We start from the raw sequence: 17,765 nt of genomic DNA on the forward strand, positions 1-17,765 counted from the left end.
GATCATCATTGGGCAGATTGGTGATGCAACAGGTAAGCTATTTGCTGCAGAGCTTAAGTGGCTTTGGGTTGTAAATTTAATTCACACTCTAGAACTCACTCATTATGATCGTCAATATCAATATCATGATCTGACAGCATACTCAATGTGCTGCACAGCTTTAGAAGCCTGGGTTTGTTGGTTCAGTTCTCACTCTTAGATAAAACTCACAACCTTCTCTCAGTTGCACCACCCAGGAGCCCTTTTATCATCAACACCATCATCATCAGTGGGCAGCATGATGATGCAGCAAGCATTCTAACTGTTGTGAAATCAATTCACACTCTGGGATAGAACTTACAACCTTCTGATTCTGACAAAAGTTAGACTATTGCACCACCCAGGAGCCTCTCATCATCATCGGGAACCCTGTGGAGCAGCAAGCAATCTATGTGATGCACAGCTTTAGTGGCCATTGTTTTTGGTTTAATTCACATCCTGGAATAGAACTTACAACCTTCTGATCCTGCCAATGTTTAGACAACTGCACCACCCAGAAACTTCAACATCGTCATTATCATTGGTCATCATGATTGTGCAGCAAGCATTCTACCTGTTTTGTATTAAATTTACACTCTGGAATAGAACTCATAACCTTCTGATCCTTCCCAAAATAAGACTATTTCACCATCCAGGAGCCTCTCATCATCACCAACAACCCGGTGGTGCAACAAGCAATCTACTGTGTGTGATGCACAGCTTTAGTGGCCTATGTTTTTGATTCAATTTACACCCTGGAATAGAACTCATAACCTTCTGATCCTGGCAACATTTAGACAAGTGCACCACCCAAGATCATCAACATTGTCATTATCACTGGGCATCATAATTGTGCAGCAAGCGGTCTAAATGATGCACAGCTTCAGTGGCCTTAGGTTTTGGACTGGACTCCATTCACACTCCGGGATAGAACTCACAACCTTCTGATCCTGCTAAAGTTTAGAAAGTTGCACCACTCAAGAGCCTCTCATCATCATCATCATCATCATCATCCTCATCATTGGGCAGCACAGCAGTGCAACAGAGAGTCTACATGTGCTGCACAGCTCCCGGGGCCTGAGTTTGTGGGCTCAAGTCTCACTTTAAGATAGAATTTACAACCTTCTGATTGTTAAGCAGAGCAAAGACCACTAAAGCAGAGTAACATAGACAAATCTTTCCAGGAGCTTAATGAGAAACTGGGGCACACAGCTCGTCGAGAGTCATCTTAACAGCTCCACATTTCTCATGCATATAAAGAACAAATATCGTTACAACTCAATACAACTCTAATTCTTGCTTGTCCTTCCTAGCAACGGTAGCTATGGAAGAACCTGTCTGTCTGCAGAGCATGCACGGGTCAATTAGAGGCTCCCTGTGGCTCTGGCTGGGTGGGAGTGGACAGAGACTGGACATTGACTTAGACCCAGAGACACTCATTAATCTCAGAGCAGTGGTGGTCAGATCGGACTGGACGTTCCCCCCTCATGCTCTTATCTACTGCACATGTGGATGGAGGTTGCCATGGCAACCTTTGGTCCTCTTCCTCTCCTTGCTATCATCACGCCATCGCTGCTTCCTTTGAAGGGAAACCGTGTCTGAAGTGTTATGTAAGAATGCACACTTTACACACACACACACACACACACTTTTACACTTATGCACAGTGTCATAATGACAGAGCAGAAGATGGTGATTGTAGCATCAGTTGGACTGAACTTCTGTTGCCACACACACACAAACACACACACACACACAAATCTCATTCTCTGTGTGTGTGTGTGTTTCTCTCTACTCTGGTCTGAGCTGAATTGATCTGCAGTAAATCCATCATCAGGCAGCACTCAACCACAGCAATAAAACACTCTGAAGCACACACACACACACACACAACCACACACAGCGTGCACAGTTTTATTGGGAGCTGTGTTTACCGTCTGCTTTCTGTTATTAAATTCAGTCCTGTTTCACTTTGTCCTGACCGAGGACAAACGGCTCATATTATTCACTCAATATAACATTATAATAATAACAATAATAGGTTATATTTATGGCCAGTGTGCTCATCTAGATACCCAACTTATATACTGTATAAATCATGTTGCACAGATTAAAGATACACACCATAAATACCATAAAGGCAACACATGTTCAGGTATAGATGAGATAGGCTTTATTTAAGATATAAAAAAGCTGTTTAAAAAAGAGGTATTAGATGTCTAAAGTGAAGAGGGATCATTCATGCTGATGCACAATTGGCTAGGGGCTACTGGATCTAAAAAAAACAAATGAGGAAAGAGAGGTTAGAATTAGTAAGTCAGATGAGCAACACATTCCAAGCTTGCCCAAGAACCCTACCTCACCCCCCCAACCCTCCCAACAATCAAGGGTTGAGTCTCATTACCTCTCCCAGTAAAAGTCATCCAGGTGCAGCCACTAATCAGGATCTTCTCCCGCCTTCCATTCTATCCGAAGTCGCCATCTACCATACACTACACAATTTTAGAAAGACTTTTAACAGACTGAAGTCTTACACTCTCTCACATCTAAAGACTCGTCACAGACTTTTTAGTAACAGACTAAGATTTTGCAAAGACAGGGGGTCACTAACTGCAAGACTGCAACTAGATTCTTTTTGAGATTGTTTCCCATCATGCTTCTGGTGGAGTTTACATACAGTACATATTACATATTAAATTACAAATAATTAAATTATAATTAAATACGGTGACTCTTGTATAGCAAAGAATCACAGCTATGCTGCTAAACATTTGCCTTTGTTTTAGATTGAATTAATGCAATAAAGAAGATTATTCTTGCAAAATGTGTACTATAAATAACACTCCACAATAAGACAAAGTAGTGCCAAAGAAAATAACTATAAATATAATGACTTTAAAGTGCTATCTGTGTTTAAAATGCTGTACCTGTTAAAGTAAGAACAATGTGTTCTTTTTCAAATCGTTTGTACATGAACAGTCACATGAAATATAGTCTTGCCTTGTGGCTTCCTGTAGCTCTCCTACTGGTTGTTATTATTCTCGTCACTATTTGCGTGAGCCGAGTCTCAAGACTTGCAATAATATTAAACACGGTTGATTTTATTGGAGCTCCAAGACGCGAACCCGACTGACTAAAACTTTCAGTCGTAACCACCTTACACTAAACTATAGAGGTGACACAACCGCGACTCGACTGCAGCTCGACTCTAGCCAGACTCTCGTGATTTTATCCAGACTCTGGAAATTTGTCTGCGACTGAGAAATCGCTTGAAAATCTTTACGTGTAAGGTCAGCATTACACCCTTTCCCATTAGGTGCACTAGCAAAGCTACATCACCTTTAGGTGTAAATGGTTTTGTGTCATAAACCTATGATGAACTGGGGCTTATTTTTTTAAGAAGTATTCTTAACCAGGGTTTAATGATTATATGTAGTGGACCGATTCCATGACTGTATCATCGCAGGGGATAGAACTTATTACCTTCTGACACTGTCAAAGATTAGACAGTTGCATCAGGAGTCAGAAGTAAAAATAGGTTTTCACAGTTAGAGAAACATAGGGTTGTGGGTTCTATTCTCATTCTGGTTTTCAAAAACATGTGGGGTGAAATGGCTCTGCAAAATTTCCTCTAGTTGTCCATGAGAATGCGTATTAATTGGCACCCTGTACAGGCGGTATTTTTGGGGACACAATGAAGGCTTGGACCTCACCACAACAGCAAAAAAAAGATAAATGAAAATGACAAATTATTAAATTCAAAGCTTGGCAACACTAAAAGAATAGAGCTCACTAAAAAGTTAATTAACTGAAATATTTAGTCCAGTCTTTCATGCAGGAAATTCCTTTCTCTCTGGGTAAGTACAGGGGCTTAGCCAAGTTGGGAAGTAGGGGGTCACATGACAACCCTCAAAAAGCCTAAGGAGATTACATTATATTAAACAATAATGATATTAGTTATTAACAAAATAATAAAAGTGATATTATCAGTGTATTCATGTAGTTATGGATCACAAAGCCAGAACAGGCTTAATTTATGTTGCATGTTCAACACAAGGGGCAGGATTAAACAGGAACAACAATAAAAAAAAGATAAGTGAAACTAAAGTTGTTCTATAATTAAGAGAGAAGACTGGAACTTTGGGGTTTTGCTCTAGTTTATGGTGGAATAGCAGCATCAGGCCTGTCTCAGATACCATTTGTTTGTAAATAAGTATAATTTAAGGTATTCCAGTTGACTGAAACCCTGAAGTAAAACAGGTGTTACATAAAAGTAAAGCTAATACTTTTTAACAGTCTTTTCTACAGCAGGTTTGGTTCAGTAAGCCACTAGCATTTCTACTGGGCACATAAAATACTTTACAATTATTATATACATTAAAAGAAAAAGAAAAATACATTGAAATTTAATGAAAATATTTAAATGAATAACTGAAACGCCTACATTATGTAAAAAACACATTAAAAAGATATTTAACTAAGCCAGGTAGCACTGCAGACCTGGCAACCCAACAACCTCAACCCACAAAAGGTTATAAAAGGTGTTACATTCTTCTATATTTGTAATTATGTGTTAATTTAGTGAAAATCCTGAAAACTTTATTGTTACACTGTGTTGATATGGAATTTAAACAACTGATTTTGCTATTTATAGGTATATGTTTGAGTAAAATTAACATTGTTGTTTTATTCTATAAACTTTGGACAACATTTCTCCCAAATCCCAATATTTGGTGGAATAACCCTGGTTTTCATGAATCTTGGCATGTTCTCCTCCACCAGTATTACACAATGTTTTTGGATATCTTTATGCCTGTACATACAGTATGTAATATATAAATATGTGTAGTAGACAACTGACTGGCTAAGTAAAGAAGTCACGCTGAATGCCATTAGAAAGTCTTATGACTAACGTTGACAATGATGTTGAAACTATTTACGTTGTTCAGTGTTGGGAAAACAAGTGTATTTAATTACATTATTTTTTATTAATAATGTAATTAATAATTATTATTAAATACAAAAACAGACTTCACAGAGAAACACTCATCCTGGACTAGAATATGTTATAGCGTCAGTTCTTCTCAATAAAACCCCTGTAATGACACTGCAGATTGTGATGGAACTTTATTAGGATCTTTTTAGACGTATTTGGTCCTCGTAACCCGTCAGTACTATGACACTTCTGACCTAATGACCCAATTAAAGACAAATGTGATCATCTTGGTTCCCAGCTCAGACTAAAAATATCCGATACGCCCCTGCAGCTACATGACTACACTTGTGATGAGACTCAGAGTTATAGCTAAAATCCCATAGACTCGTACAGATTGTGTAACTGGGTAACATCCTGGAAATTTGACGGGATGACATGGGTTGTGTTGGGTCACATGTAATGATTAATGATGAAAACCTTCAGAACCAACGATGTCGCAGATACAGCTCACCCTTAACCTCGACAATGACCAAGCAGTTCATACAGAACTTCTCTCTTTTTCTTTAGTGAAATGAGATTCATTGAATTCACTGTCCACTTTATTAGAAACCCCTACACTTGTAAGCTTCACCTCACTGGTCACTTTTCTAATATAGTGGCCAGTGGGTGGATGGACAAATACAGTGTTTGTAATAAAGTTTCCAATGTGTGGAAAGATAATATAGATGTTTCTAATGAAGTGGCCAGTGGGTGGATTTGGCTATAGGGGTTTCTAATGTAGTGGCCAGTGGGTGGAATGGCAATTATGTTGTTTGTAATAAAGTTTCCAGTGTGTGGAAAGATAATGTAGGTGTTTCTAATAAAGTGGCCAGTGGGTGGATGGGCAATTATGATGTTTCTAATAAAGTTTCCAGTGTGTGTATTTAGACTATAGGGGTTTCTAATAAAGTGGCCAGAGGGTGGATTTAGACTATAGGGGTTTCTGATAAAGTGGCCAGTGGGTGGATTTAGACTATAGAAGTTTCTAATATAGTGGCCAGTGGGTGGATTTAGACTATAGGGGTTTCTGATAAAGTGGCCAGTGGGTAGATTTAGACTATAGGGGTTTCTGATAAAGTGGCCAGTGAGTGTTTTTAGACTATAGGGGTTTCTAATAAAGTGGCCAGTGGGTGTATTTAGACTATAGGGGTTTCTATTAAAGAGACCAGTGGGTGTATTTAGACTATAGGGGTTTCTGATAAAGTGGCCAGTGAGTGTTATTAGACTATAGGGGTTTCTAATAAAGTGGCCAGTGGGTGTATTTAGACTATAGGGGTTTCTAATAAAGTGGCCAGTGGGTGTATTTAGACTATAGGGGTTTCTATTAAAGAGACCAGTGGGTGTATTTAGACTATAGGGGTTTCTGATAAAGTGGCCAGTGGGTGGATTTAGACTATAGGGGTTTCTAATAAAGTGGCCAGAGGGTGGATTTAGACTATAGGGGTTTCTGATAAAGTGGCCAGAGGGTGGATTTAGACTATAGGGGTTTATTTTAAAGTGGCCAGTGGGTGGATTTAGACTATAGTGGTTTCTGATGAAGTGGCCAGTGGGTATATTTAGACTAAATGGGTTTCTAATAAAGTGGCCAGTGGGTGGATTTAGACTATAGGGGTTTCTGATAAAGTGGCCAGAGGGTGGATTTAGAATATGGGGGGTTCTGATAAAGTGGCCAGTGGGTGGATTTAGACTGTAGACTGTAGATGTAGCTGGACATTACATTACACAGAGAAAAGTACTGCTAATATACATTCAATATTCAGGAATGTAAAATATTATAATTAAAAAATAAATTAATCTTTAAAACGTGAAACAGAGATGAATAAAATAAAACTAAATGAATGTGAAACTTAAACAGTAAAAAAAAGTATAATAGTAAGAGCAAATAATGAATAATAATATAATTACTATATAAATAGTTATTTTAAATAATTATTATAATTAATGAGAGAAATTGCTCAACAACACAGAGTGATATTTTCTGACGTTTTATTTGGAAACTGTGTTACTGTTTATAATTGAGTCATGACACCTACAATGATGTTTATTACAGCTTCTTATTCCATTACATGATGCCAATACACCTGCAAACACTGGATGATGGTAAAAAGTATTAAAAATAAAGTAAATAATTCCACAGTGGAGAAATTTTATGCAAATGTAGTGATAACCGGTGAACAGAATTGTGAACAGATTGTGCTGCACATGGTGAATTTGGTTCACTCTTTTGCTATTTGTTTTTTTTTTCTATCACCAACAGGAGGCAGTGATGCGTAATATGCCATATAATGCAAGTGAAAACAGATGTGTAAAATATTATAAAGAATGTGATGGGTTACTCTGTGACACTGATCTGACACTGATCAGAGCATCTGTTTTTAAACAGTCATCCTTAGTTGCATTATTTCAGCAGAATTACAAAACACATCAGCAGCAAGTGAAGTCCGTATATGGGCAGACCTTTTGTGCAGGTTCACACTAAAGCTCTCATAAAAGCAAGAAAAAATGTGTGAGAAATTAAAACCCTAGAACTGGATTACTCAAGCAGTTCTGATTTCCAGTAACTTAATCCTCTGAAATACAATGTAATATGATTAGTTTAGCTTGAGTAAATCAGAATTCCAGAGTTAAGAAGTTCTTCCAGTCAGAGAGAAATTCCAGGTCAGTGGGGCTGGAGGGTGGGGGTTGTTTATAGAAGGGCTTTTTGTTATGGAATTAAAAATTCAAAGCTCCTCTATGGGAGCTTTGGTGTTTCAGACAGCGAGAATGAACAACACTGAAAACGTCCTTTTCACTTTATATCATATTTTTCACATTATATTTCCACCTATCGTCAAAGAAATAGTTGAAATTTAGACTGATATCAGCAACTAAGTGGTCATCTATATTAAGCCACACATACAGAAGTAATGTGTAAGAGATTCAAGAGATTCAATAGGATTCAAAAGATTTGAATCTTGAACCTCTGAATCTCTGAAATATTTATTAAGCCACACACACAGAAGTAACGTGTAAGACGTGTGTGATGCAATATGTCAGATATCTCAACATTAAGAGATATTTTTCAAGCCATTTCGTGAAAAAAAGGAAAATGAAGTGTAAAGGGATGGAGTGCTACAGACTAGTAGCTCTCCAGCCCAGACGGTTGTTGAACTCAATTGCAAAACAGCTGATCTCAAAGCAGGTGAACCCAAGAAGAAAGGAGAAAATAAATAAACACATGGTAAGAGGCAATCAGGCTATTTTTCTGATGAACCGGTAATCACTGAGTTTCAGTAAGGTTGCTAATAATAGCTGGGTAATTTAGCACCACCTTTATTTATAGTAAAGACAGGCATTTTAGACATTGAAATGTATATTTCCACTGATCAGCTAAAGCTAAAGATTCTTTGTTGCATGATCTTCGCATCTGGAGAGGAGCAAGTGAGGCAGAAAACTCTATCCAGTGTTTGGAAATTGGACTCCTGAAGCCATTTCACTCACTCGCTCCCATTTATTAATGATTGTTTCTTTAATTTAGCCAGCAAAAACATACGAAAGTTGGCCAAGAAACTGCTTATCAGTCAATTATACAATTACCTTTAACCAAGTGAATGTGGAGAAAAACATGGTTGTAATTGCTTAACCACTTAATTTAAGGTTAATGTTGCTTTAATTGAAATAAGGTGGTGTAAATAAGCAAACTTTAAAAAAACAATGTCCAGATTGTCTTACATTGTTCAAATGCTTATGGACCTATAAAGGTATTTACATTTCTTGTTGTTCAGAACAACTTGAGATACTCTGTAAGACATCTAAAATGCTGATGTCATCACTGAGGGAAAAACTATTAGACCACAAATGCCTTCCTCAGTGTAGGCATTTCTGAGCTATTTTCAACCCTGAAGTACGTCACTGCTCCGAAAACGAAAGTCAACTGTGTGTAAGACTTTTGTGGAGAGACTTATACCATGTCTGACTCATTTGGAAACAAATTCTGAAAGTCATATTTTAATTACTATTAGCATTGATAAAAAACAAAGCCTGCACTAATAGCCTGGTTAGGCCTGTCACAAATTATAATCATTGTTGTTGGGGTATACAGCTCTGGAAAAAATAAGAGATCACTTAAAAATGATGAGTTTCTTTGGTTTTACCAAAATGAGAATGATGGATGACCACAAGCCATCAAACATCATTTTTTTTTACCAGGAGTGGCATAAAGTTATCCAAAAGCAGTGTGTAAGACTGGTAGAGGAGAACATGACAAGATGCATAAAAACCACCAAATAGAGATTTCTGAACTCTTAACATTTTATGAATATGATGCTCTAAATGAAATATTTTTATTTGGAATTTGGGAGAAATATTGTCCATTTTACTTAAACATGTACCTATAAATAGCAAAATCAGGGAAACTGATTCAGGAACTGAAGTGGTCTCTTAATTTTTTTCCAGAGCTGTGGATTTTTCAAGGAATTTGGGCACTACATGATGTGATTGTGATTTTAAGACAATTTATGCCACTGATATTTTTTTAAATAATATAATAATAAAAATAATATTAATGAAATCACAACCTTTTAAAGAGCAATGATTTAAAATAAAATGTGTATATATACATACTAGTACATCTCAAAAAATAGAATATTAATGAAAAGTTACAATATTTTAGTCATTCAGTTTAAAATTGTCACGGATTACCCAGGCAGGGAGACGAGGAGGCGGACACAAGTGCAGGTAGGGTGAAAATAAATAATAATTTAATAAATCAATAACAAGAAAACAAGGAACAAGTAACATGAAACACAAATAACCAATAACAAATCAAAGAACCTAAACTAAACCAACTAGAGATAATAAATAAACAAACAGGGAATATATACAAGGACTAAACTAGGAATCAACACAAGCAGGGTATATACAGGGAGCTAGGGAACAAGAAATAAAACAAGAAACTAGAAATAAACAAGGAAATAAACTATAAACGAGAAAACAAGAAATAAACAAGAAACAAATGACTAAGGTTAAATACAGGGAACATAGAGCTAAACAAGAAACTAAACTAGACAAGGGGAACTAAACTAAGCAGGGCAAGGGAGAAAACAATGGAAATAAAGGAAACTAGAAATATATACGAGAGATAAACAGAGGTAAACACAGAGCAAGGACTAGGGCTATGAAACGCAGTGAAACAACAGAGAGACAAAACAACAGGGGAAGGTGCAAAGACCGACGGAGGACAAGGTGGCAGAGGAGGGCTATTTAACACACAAGGGAAGTGGAAACACCTGGGGCTAGGGGGCGGAGCTACAAATTGACACAGGTGGAAAAGTACTGGAACAGAACACAGGGGCACAGGTCACGTGGAAAAGACACACAGAGACACGAGACAGGGCTAAGACCTGACAAAAATATGAAAATGTGAATATATATAGAGATTTTTTATTGTAAATGATTATGGCTTACAGCCAATGAAAACCAAATAAATCAGTGTCTCAGAAATATAAGACCAATTGGTACTTTTTGCAATGTGCCAAGTCCTGCTAGAAAATGAAATCGGCATTGTCAGCTATTAGATTTTTCTCAGGAAAACACTGCACTGACTTTGTAGTAAGTCACTAAATGAAAGTAAAGTTTTCAACCAAAGTTGGTATACTGGCTCTTTACTATAAAAAAAATATTAACAGAATAAACAACAGTTTGAATCTTGGATGGAAATAAAATTCACAAAATCATGCAGAGTTTCCAAAAATCAGCACTAAGACCTCTACAGCTACTGATCCAAGCAGCTTTCAGTTTTCAATCTAGCATACAGTGGACCACCAGTCTCTCTTCTGCTTCATCACTTCAAATCAGGTTCTAGCTTTACTGTACTGTAAGTGTAAAGCTTTCTAGAAACTTGACACTCTTACAGGAGAAGGACTGAGGACAGCCTTTGGGTCCAGTGTCTCAAGAAAACTGTTATTTGTCAGTGGTCATTTCAGGTGACAAAAACTACTTAAGAACTCAAGTTCCTGATGTTTAGAGAGAGCGAATGGACATAGAACAACAACTCAACAAAACACAACAACAATCTGTGCAGATAAAATATTTAAAAAACACATTTCATATAATTTGGCAAGATTTCAGGGACTTATTTAGGGGTTCATCAGGTCCTAGTAGAGGATAGTAAACTCTCATGCCACCCTTATTGTCTTTTTTTTTTTTTTTTTCGGAAAAACATGTACTAAGCACTATTACCCTACTGAAGGTCACTTTGTAGGGATCTGGCAGTGGTGTCAACTGGAGGAGCTGGACTACCTGTGCAACCTGAAAGGGCTGCAGGTGCTGCCTTATGCTATTAGTAGTGACAAGAACACCAGCAAAACACAAAAACTAGTGAAGAATCAGTAAGGAAAGACAAGGAGAGAGCACCTGTTTGTGGCCACCACCTGCAGGACCATTACCTTTTAGGGAGTTTCCTTGCTGTTGCGTCTTTGCTGCATCTGTTGACAAACTTGATTCATTGTTTAATCTGCTTAATCTGCCAAATATCAGCTGAGCTTGGGCTGATTCTTCATGCTATCTGGGTTGGTGGGCAATTCTGGTCTGGTCTTGCCAGATTCCTGCACTGTTCCTGCCTAAATACATTAAACAAAAATGATGAGTAAAATATACTTTCGCAAAAGGTTTCGCAACTTTCTGCATTTGCTTTTTTTTAAGTAAATTTAATTTCAGATCAATTTAAGTAACTTCAACTCGGTTCCAAGACTTAAATGTTACATAGAGAAAATAAGTGAACTAAACTTCAGTCAATAAAAAGAATGTATTACGTGCTACCCGTGTGTTGAGACAGTGTAATATGTGCGTTTTAACTAATTATAATGTATTATGTATCATAAATATTTGAGTAATATTGTAGAACTTAAGCAATCGTTATTAGGTAATATTCTATGCAGAAATTAAGTAAAGGTTACTAAAAGAAAGGATTGAGTCAGCAAAAATAAATGAAGTAAAGTTTGACTGAAGTTCAGTTCACTTTTTTACTCTATGTTACATTTAAGTCTTGAAACCGAGTTGAAGTTACTTAAATTTATCTAAAATTATATTTACTAAAAAAAAAAGCGATTGCAGAAAGTTGCGAAACTTTTTTTTAAGTAAATTTTACTCATCATTTTTTTTCAGTGTACACCTGTTAATTACTGGATTTATTAGCAAAATCAGCAAACAGTGCTGAACATTGCCCCTCACTACTCCCTCCTGAAAAACTGAGCCAACTTACCGCTATTGCACTGACAGGATTTCCAGAATCCAGAGCTTTAACCTGCTGAAAAATGGCTTGGAGTGATTAAGGCATAAACTAAACAGGCTTTCCTTGTTATCTCCATGAAGTTGCTTACTCTGCAGACAGTCCAAAAGCTGTCAAGCTCACTCCCTTCCTTGGAGGCTATGTACTGCTCTCTCTCTCTCCCTCTCTCCCTCTCTGCTAGTCTTGATTTGTCTCTTTACTGGATCTAACAAACAGGTTTTGGCTCACTGGCCCTGGTATTTCTGCTGTAGCACATGCAAGCCAGATTCCATGCTGGGTCATGAAATTATTATAATTTGTTTTTTGGATTTTATCCAGGATGGAATTTGAATTAGGTCTCGTTCAGTTCATTTTGACACATCGGTTCATTTTCAGTTTGCTGAGGTTGGCAGTTTTTAGATGCCGCCAAGAGCAATACATTTCTGTGCAGCGCATACCAAACCAGCGTGTCCTGACAGCTTCCTTCTAGCAGGACTGGAGCTTTAACAGTGCCTCGCACCGACTGGACACACAAGACGTTTTATTCATCTTCTTCACTTAGGGTGTGAGTTTTCTTGTACGTCTTCCAGTACGTGGTTGGCTGCAAATCAGGAGGAAGGAAGTTCATATGAATTGTTTTGAATCAATATTTATATAAAAATGTAGTAATGTTACCGTATTATTAATACTACCTGTGGTCTTACCGACTCTCAGCAATCCCGTAACACCTCGGAGCTGGGAAACGCGGTGTGGGATGTGACGTAGGATGTGAGTCGTAACTCACGTGAGTCACTTATTAATCGCTTCCTTTGGGATGTCTACCTGTCAGAACTTAATTATTAAATAATAAATAAAATAATAAATGTCTAATGGTAAATAAAAGTGCTTTAGATCAAATACTATGCAGTTTATCATACTGCATATTAGTGGAAGAACAGTTTTTTCTTTTTTTTTATGTTTCAGATGGTCTTGATGTTTTTTTTTTTGGCTGCTTTCATTACTTCCTGTCATATTCCAACTTGTGAGTATGAGCCTAAAAATGTTCCTGTACTAAAAAAACAAGTCTAGGACATGTCTAGTCAACATGGCAATCGAATTTCAAAACTCTTACAAGGAAGATTACAGGAAATCATTAAAAAAAAGTAGAGTGTAAATTTAAAATAAATAGGACATGTTAAAGAAGATCAAATTTTGAAAACTTAAAAATAAATAAGTAATAGCAAATAAATAATAAATAAATAAACTAAATAAATGAACTGAACTGCTTTCTTCTCTTTTCTCTTCTTTTTTTTCCGTCACATTAATGAAACATTCTGACATACTGAACATAAATTAACACAATTGATTATCAGACGGAAGAGGGGAAATAGTGAGTTTCATCATCGTGAATGACATCAGGGAGTTTCCGCTTCACAGCATGGTTACTTAAAAAGCACTACTCCTCAAAGTCGGCAGCCAGTATCTCCTCTGTTCACTGAAACTGTCACAAGGCAGCCAAGCTAATATGCACCTCTTTCTCGGTGAGTATTTGATTTCATATTTGAAGTTATTTGAAGTTACTTTACCATTACTTTCACAAACTCTTATAGGGAAAGTTCTGTTCTACACTGTTCTGTAAAAAAAAAAAAAAAAGTTGAAAATAGTTGAGATCTTTAAGAAACACTTACTAAAGAAAAGGAGATACAGATATAGATACTCTGGGGATTTCTTTGCTAATAAAAGCAAAAGAAAGCAAGCACCTCACTGTATCATTTCTATCTGGAGACTGGGAGATAACGATCAAGTGCAGTGCAGCGTGCCCCCTGCTGGAAAAATCCTGCTGGAATCCTGCACGGCCTGGAGTGGGCAGGACTCCTCCTGCGGCTGAACCAATAGTCATTGTGTCTCTGTCCTACATTTCCCAGGACTCCCCCTGACTCTATGTGCCTTGAGCCTTGTGAGCCCTGCACCCATGCCGGCAATGTGGAGAGACATGCAGAATCCTGCCTTCGAGAACGCTCTGGAAAACGGGCACAGCCTTATCAGCAAGATCCTCAACGACACTCCTGCAGCGCACAAGGCTTGGATCCATACTGAGGTAAGAAACACAGATGTCCTTTCTGATCTAAGACTATGGAGAATTTCAGCCTGAGGAAGAACTGTCCCTTGCCTCTCTGACCAGACAGGGCTTTGGTCTTCGTTTTTGATGGTTATCTGAAAAACTATGCTTATCCTAGTCCTGTCTGAACACATTTTTTTTTTCCTCTCAATTTGTGTTTTTTTTTTTTTAGAGTCTGTCTCTGGACGGCAATGACTCAGGCAAACTCCAGTACCTGAAGGAGGTCCTCAATTTAACCACAGCACCAGCTCTCAAACCCATCTCGGACAGCTTAAACCTGGTATGTACGATTGATTATCTTCGTTTAATGAAGTAATTGAAGGTAGTGAAGGAAAAAGGGTCTTGTAAAGATATTCTGAGGGGTTTATCTCTCTGAGCAGATTATCTGTCATTTAGTCTAAATGTTTTAACGCAAAAAATTGTGTAATTCATTACTTCAAAATTAATCACTCCAAAAGCGACAAAAGCTCAAGCGACTTCAAAGTGAGTGCGAGTCTGTGACCTTTACTTGCCCAATCCCTAACCTCTTGCAACCCCCCCCCCCCCCCCCTCTCTCTTCCTGCAGGGCGATTGCTTGGGTCAGATAGCTGAAGGTCTCAGGTTACACCAAACTTTGCTGACAGTGGTCAGCAACCTGGCGCTCGTCAAGCCTGAGGAGGTGGATGGACTTCTGTACGACATCCGAGATCTTCTAATACAGGTCAAAAAGGTACGACGAATTTTTTTAAAGGATTACTTGCTTGCTTGGGATGAACCTTGAGCATGGAACCATTGAGCACTACCAGACTCGACTCTTGACTTGATTTTTCTTGCTTTTCCATTTGGCAAATTGAACCTTGCACCTTTTTTCAGTACAGTTTAAAACATGATATTTGCAGACCTTGGTGAGCAATGACTTGTCACAAAAACCAACAAAGGACAATCTGGTAAAAGTAAAAGTTGTCTCATTTTTACTGGGTCATCCTTTAAGAGATGATATAGTAACAGTGTCATATGTTGTCTGCCATTGCAGTTTATCATCGGACAGTAGTGGCTCAGGGGTTAGAGCACTGTATTATCGAAGTGGGTTCGATACCCAGGTTTGGCAAGGTGCAAATGTTGGTCCTTTGAGCAAAGGCCCCTTAAAACCCACAATGCTTTACAGGTACTGCAGCTCTTGGGCATATGTTCTAATACACTAGTGTGTATGTCCCTGTGTGTCTCCACAGCAAGGACAGGTTAATGGCAGGGGTCAAATTCCATCACCTGTATAGTTAATGTCTTGTCTTATCTTGTCTTGTCCTAAAAAGCGAATAGAGTTGAGTAGAGCCCATTCACAAGAATAGCGCCATAAGCTCTGATTTTTATAGTTCCATATCTGCAATATTCCAGTAGTCAGGTAGTAAGGACTACAGTAGAGTAATGTTTCTCTCCATGTAGAACATGACTTCTGCTTTAGGCACTTCTACAGATCTGAAATGGCAGTTCTTTAAGACCTTCTAATCATGTCTTACAAATTCAATGCAACAGAAAAACACAAGTACCTGCCTGATTTTTTTTATTTCTGATCTCTTGATACTCAGATTTATGGGTTCATGAAGCTTCAAAACCTCCCCAAATACCCCCAGCATTGCAAATATGAATGTGTGAATGTAAATATTTATAGTATTCTCCTCATCTTTCCCCTCGTATCTTACAGATGCAGAGCCAGACAGGAGTGACAAGCGCCCCAGAAACCCAGGAAGACCTGAAGAGTCAGTTGCAGAAGAACCTCGCTCCTCAACTAGAAGATGAATATACGTCACAGGTAGCAGCACACCTGGTCCTGCTCCACCTGCGGGATTTCAGCCAGGACGTCAGCCGAAGCTTCCGGAGCATGCACTCGATCTTATTTCCTGACTCGGACAGCCAGACGACGGTGGCACTGAACTGATTGGTCGAGCTTATTAGGGGCTGCAGGAAAAGGACAGTTGTAAAGGGATGTAAAGGGGACGCCGCCTTATTCACCGTTAGCAACATCGGTACAACACCGCATCTTGTGTCTTGTTTACTTTTATACGTAACATTTTTTTCACATACAAACCGAGAACCACGTTAGAAGAAACACTTTTTTTTTCTTTTGATGTTTACTCAAACTGAGAAAAAATGCATGACCCGTTACGCAACTGTGAGCAGTAGAAACAAACACAAATTCCTCACAGTCATTTGAACACCATTCTGATCTCTCCAAGTGAAGAAACCCACTGTGTGTTGTGTCTTATCATGTGATGAAAGTGTGATGAATGTAAGGATGATGATGATGATGAGTGTTTTCCAGGCCAGCCTTTCTATTTTTTTCTTCCCTTTTTTTCTTCTCATACCCACAAGTTCCTGCCCCTTCTTGATCATCTGAATCAGGCGCACTACGTATTTATTGATGCAATGAAATTTTGGTACATTGTATTTATTATTAAGTTATTTATTTGTATTTATTTTTTTATTTATTGTATTATTATTATGAAGATGATGATGTTACAATTAATGTTAATGCCATGACTATTTATCATGTTTTATTTTTATTATCACCGTTTGACTTCTGAGTCATTTCGTGAGTTGCTGCTGTGTCACTTCCTAAACGTTCTATTTATGAGAACACTCCTTGCGCAACATTATCTTATGTTAGGAAGTTTAGTTTCTGAGGAAATGCACACAGCGGTTTTATTGATCATATATATATAACATTTTTTTTAATGTTATATGTTTATTGAAAAACAATTGTAGCGCTGTATCGTAGTGCATCATATTGTATGTTTTATTTTTATAACAAAAACAAATAAATGCCAAACACTTTTTAAAAACCCAATTACTTTGTTTCAAGTGCTTTTCTGTTGATTTTCACATTCTCATACTGGTACCACTTTAAAATAAGACTACCTTTATAAAGGGTTTATAAATGGTTTACAATCAGTTTATTAATGGTTACTAATTAGGTTGTAAATGCCTTAAAAATCATTAATAATCAGTTATAAAACATATGTAGGAAGGGCAAGAAAATAGATGGCTGTGGGTTCACTATTTGGCAAACAACAGGTCATTGTTGCCCTTCCTACGTATGTGTTATAACTGATTATTAATGATTTTTAAGGCATTTACAACCTAATTAGTAACCATTAATAATTACTAATTGTAAACCATTTATAAACCATTTATAAAGGTAGTCTTTTTTTTAAGTGGTACCCTCATACTTGTATAATCATGAAAAGTAAGGATTTCAAGGGTACTCATTTTGTTGATATTTAGTTATCATGAAATTGGTAAATTATTAGTAAATAAAAAGCTAAAGGGAAAAGTGTAGTTTCGTATTCTGCGGAAAATGTGGAAGCTAGACGGGATCCCCTGCGTACTACACATCCACATCCTCATGACAGACTGACGTACGGGGGTATTCTCATCGACGTCCGTCAGGAGTA

General features: G+C 37.6%; 1 protein-coding gene across 1 annotated transcript; it reads left to right on the forward strand.

Moving 5' to 3' along the window:
• The first annotated feature begins 13,545 nt into the window (after nucleotides 1–13,545).
• csf3a (colony stimulating factor 3 (granulocyte) a) lies at nucleotides 13,546–17,158 on the forward strand. The gene is made up of 5 exons (XM_007255159.4): nucleotides 13,546–13,759; nucleotides 14,144–14,316; nucleotides 14,510–14,617; nucleotides 14,903–15,046; nucleotides 16,016–17,158. The coding sequence occupies exons 1-5, from the start codon at nucleotides 13,744–13,746 to the stop codon at nucleotides 16,247–16,249; spliced, it is 675 nt and encodes a 224-aa protein (XP_007255221.3). The 5' UTR covers nucleotides 13,546–13,743; the 3' UTR covers nucleotides 16,250–17,158.
• Nucleotides 17,159–17,765: the final 607 nt, after the last annotated feature.

This window comes from Astyanax mexicanus, chromosome 15, assembly GCF_023375975.1.
Source record: "Astyanax mexicanus isolate ESR-SI-001 chromosome 15, AstMex3_surface, whole genome shotgun sequence".
Taxonomy (NCBI): Eukaryota; Metazoa; Chordata; class Actinopteri; order Characiformes; family Acestrorhamphidae; genus Astyanax; species Astyanax mexicanus.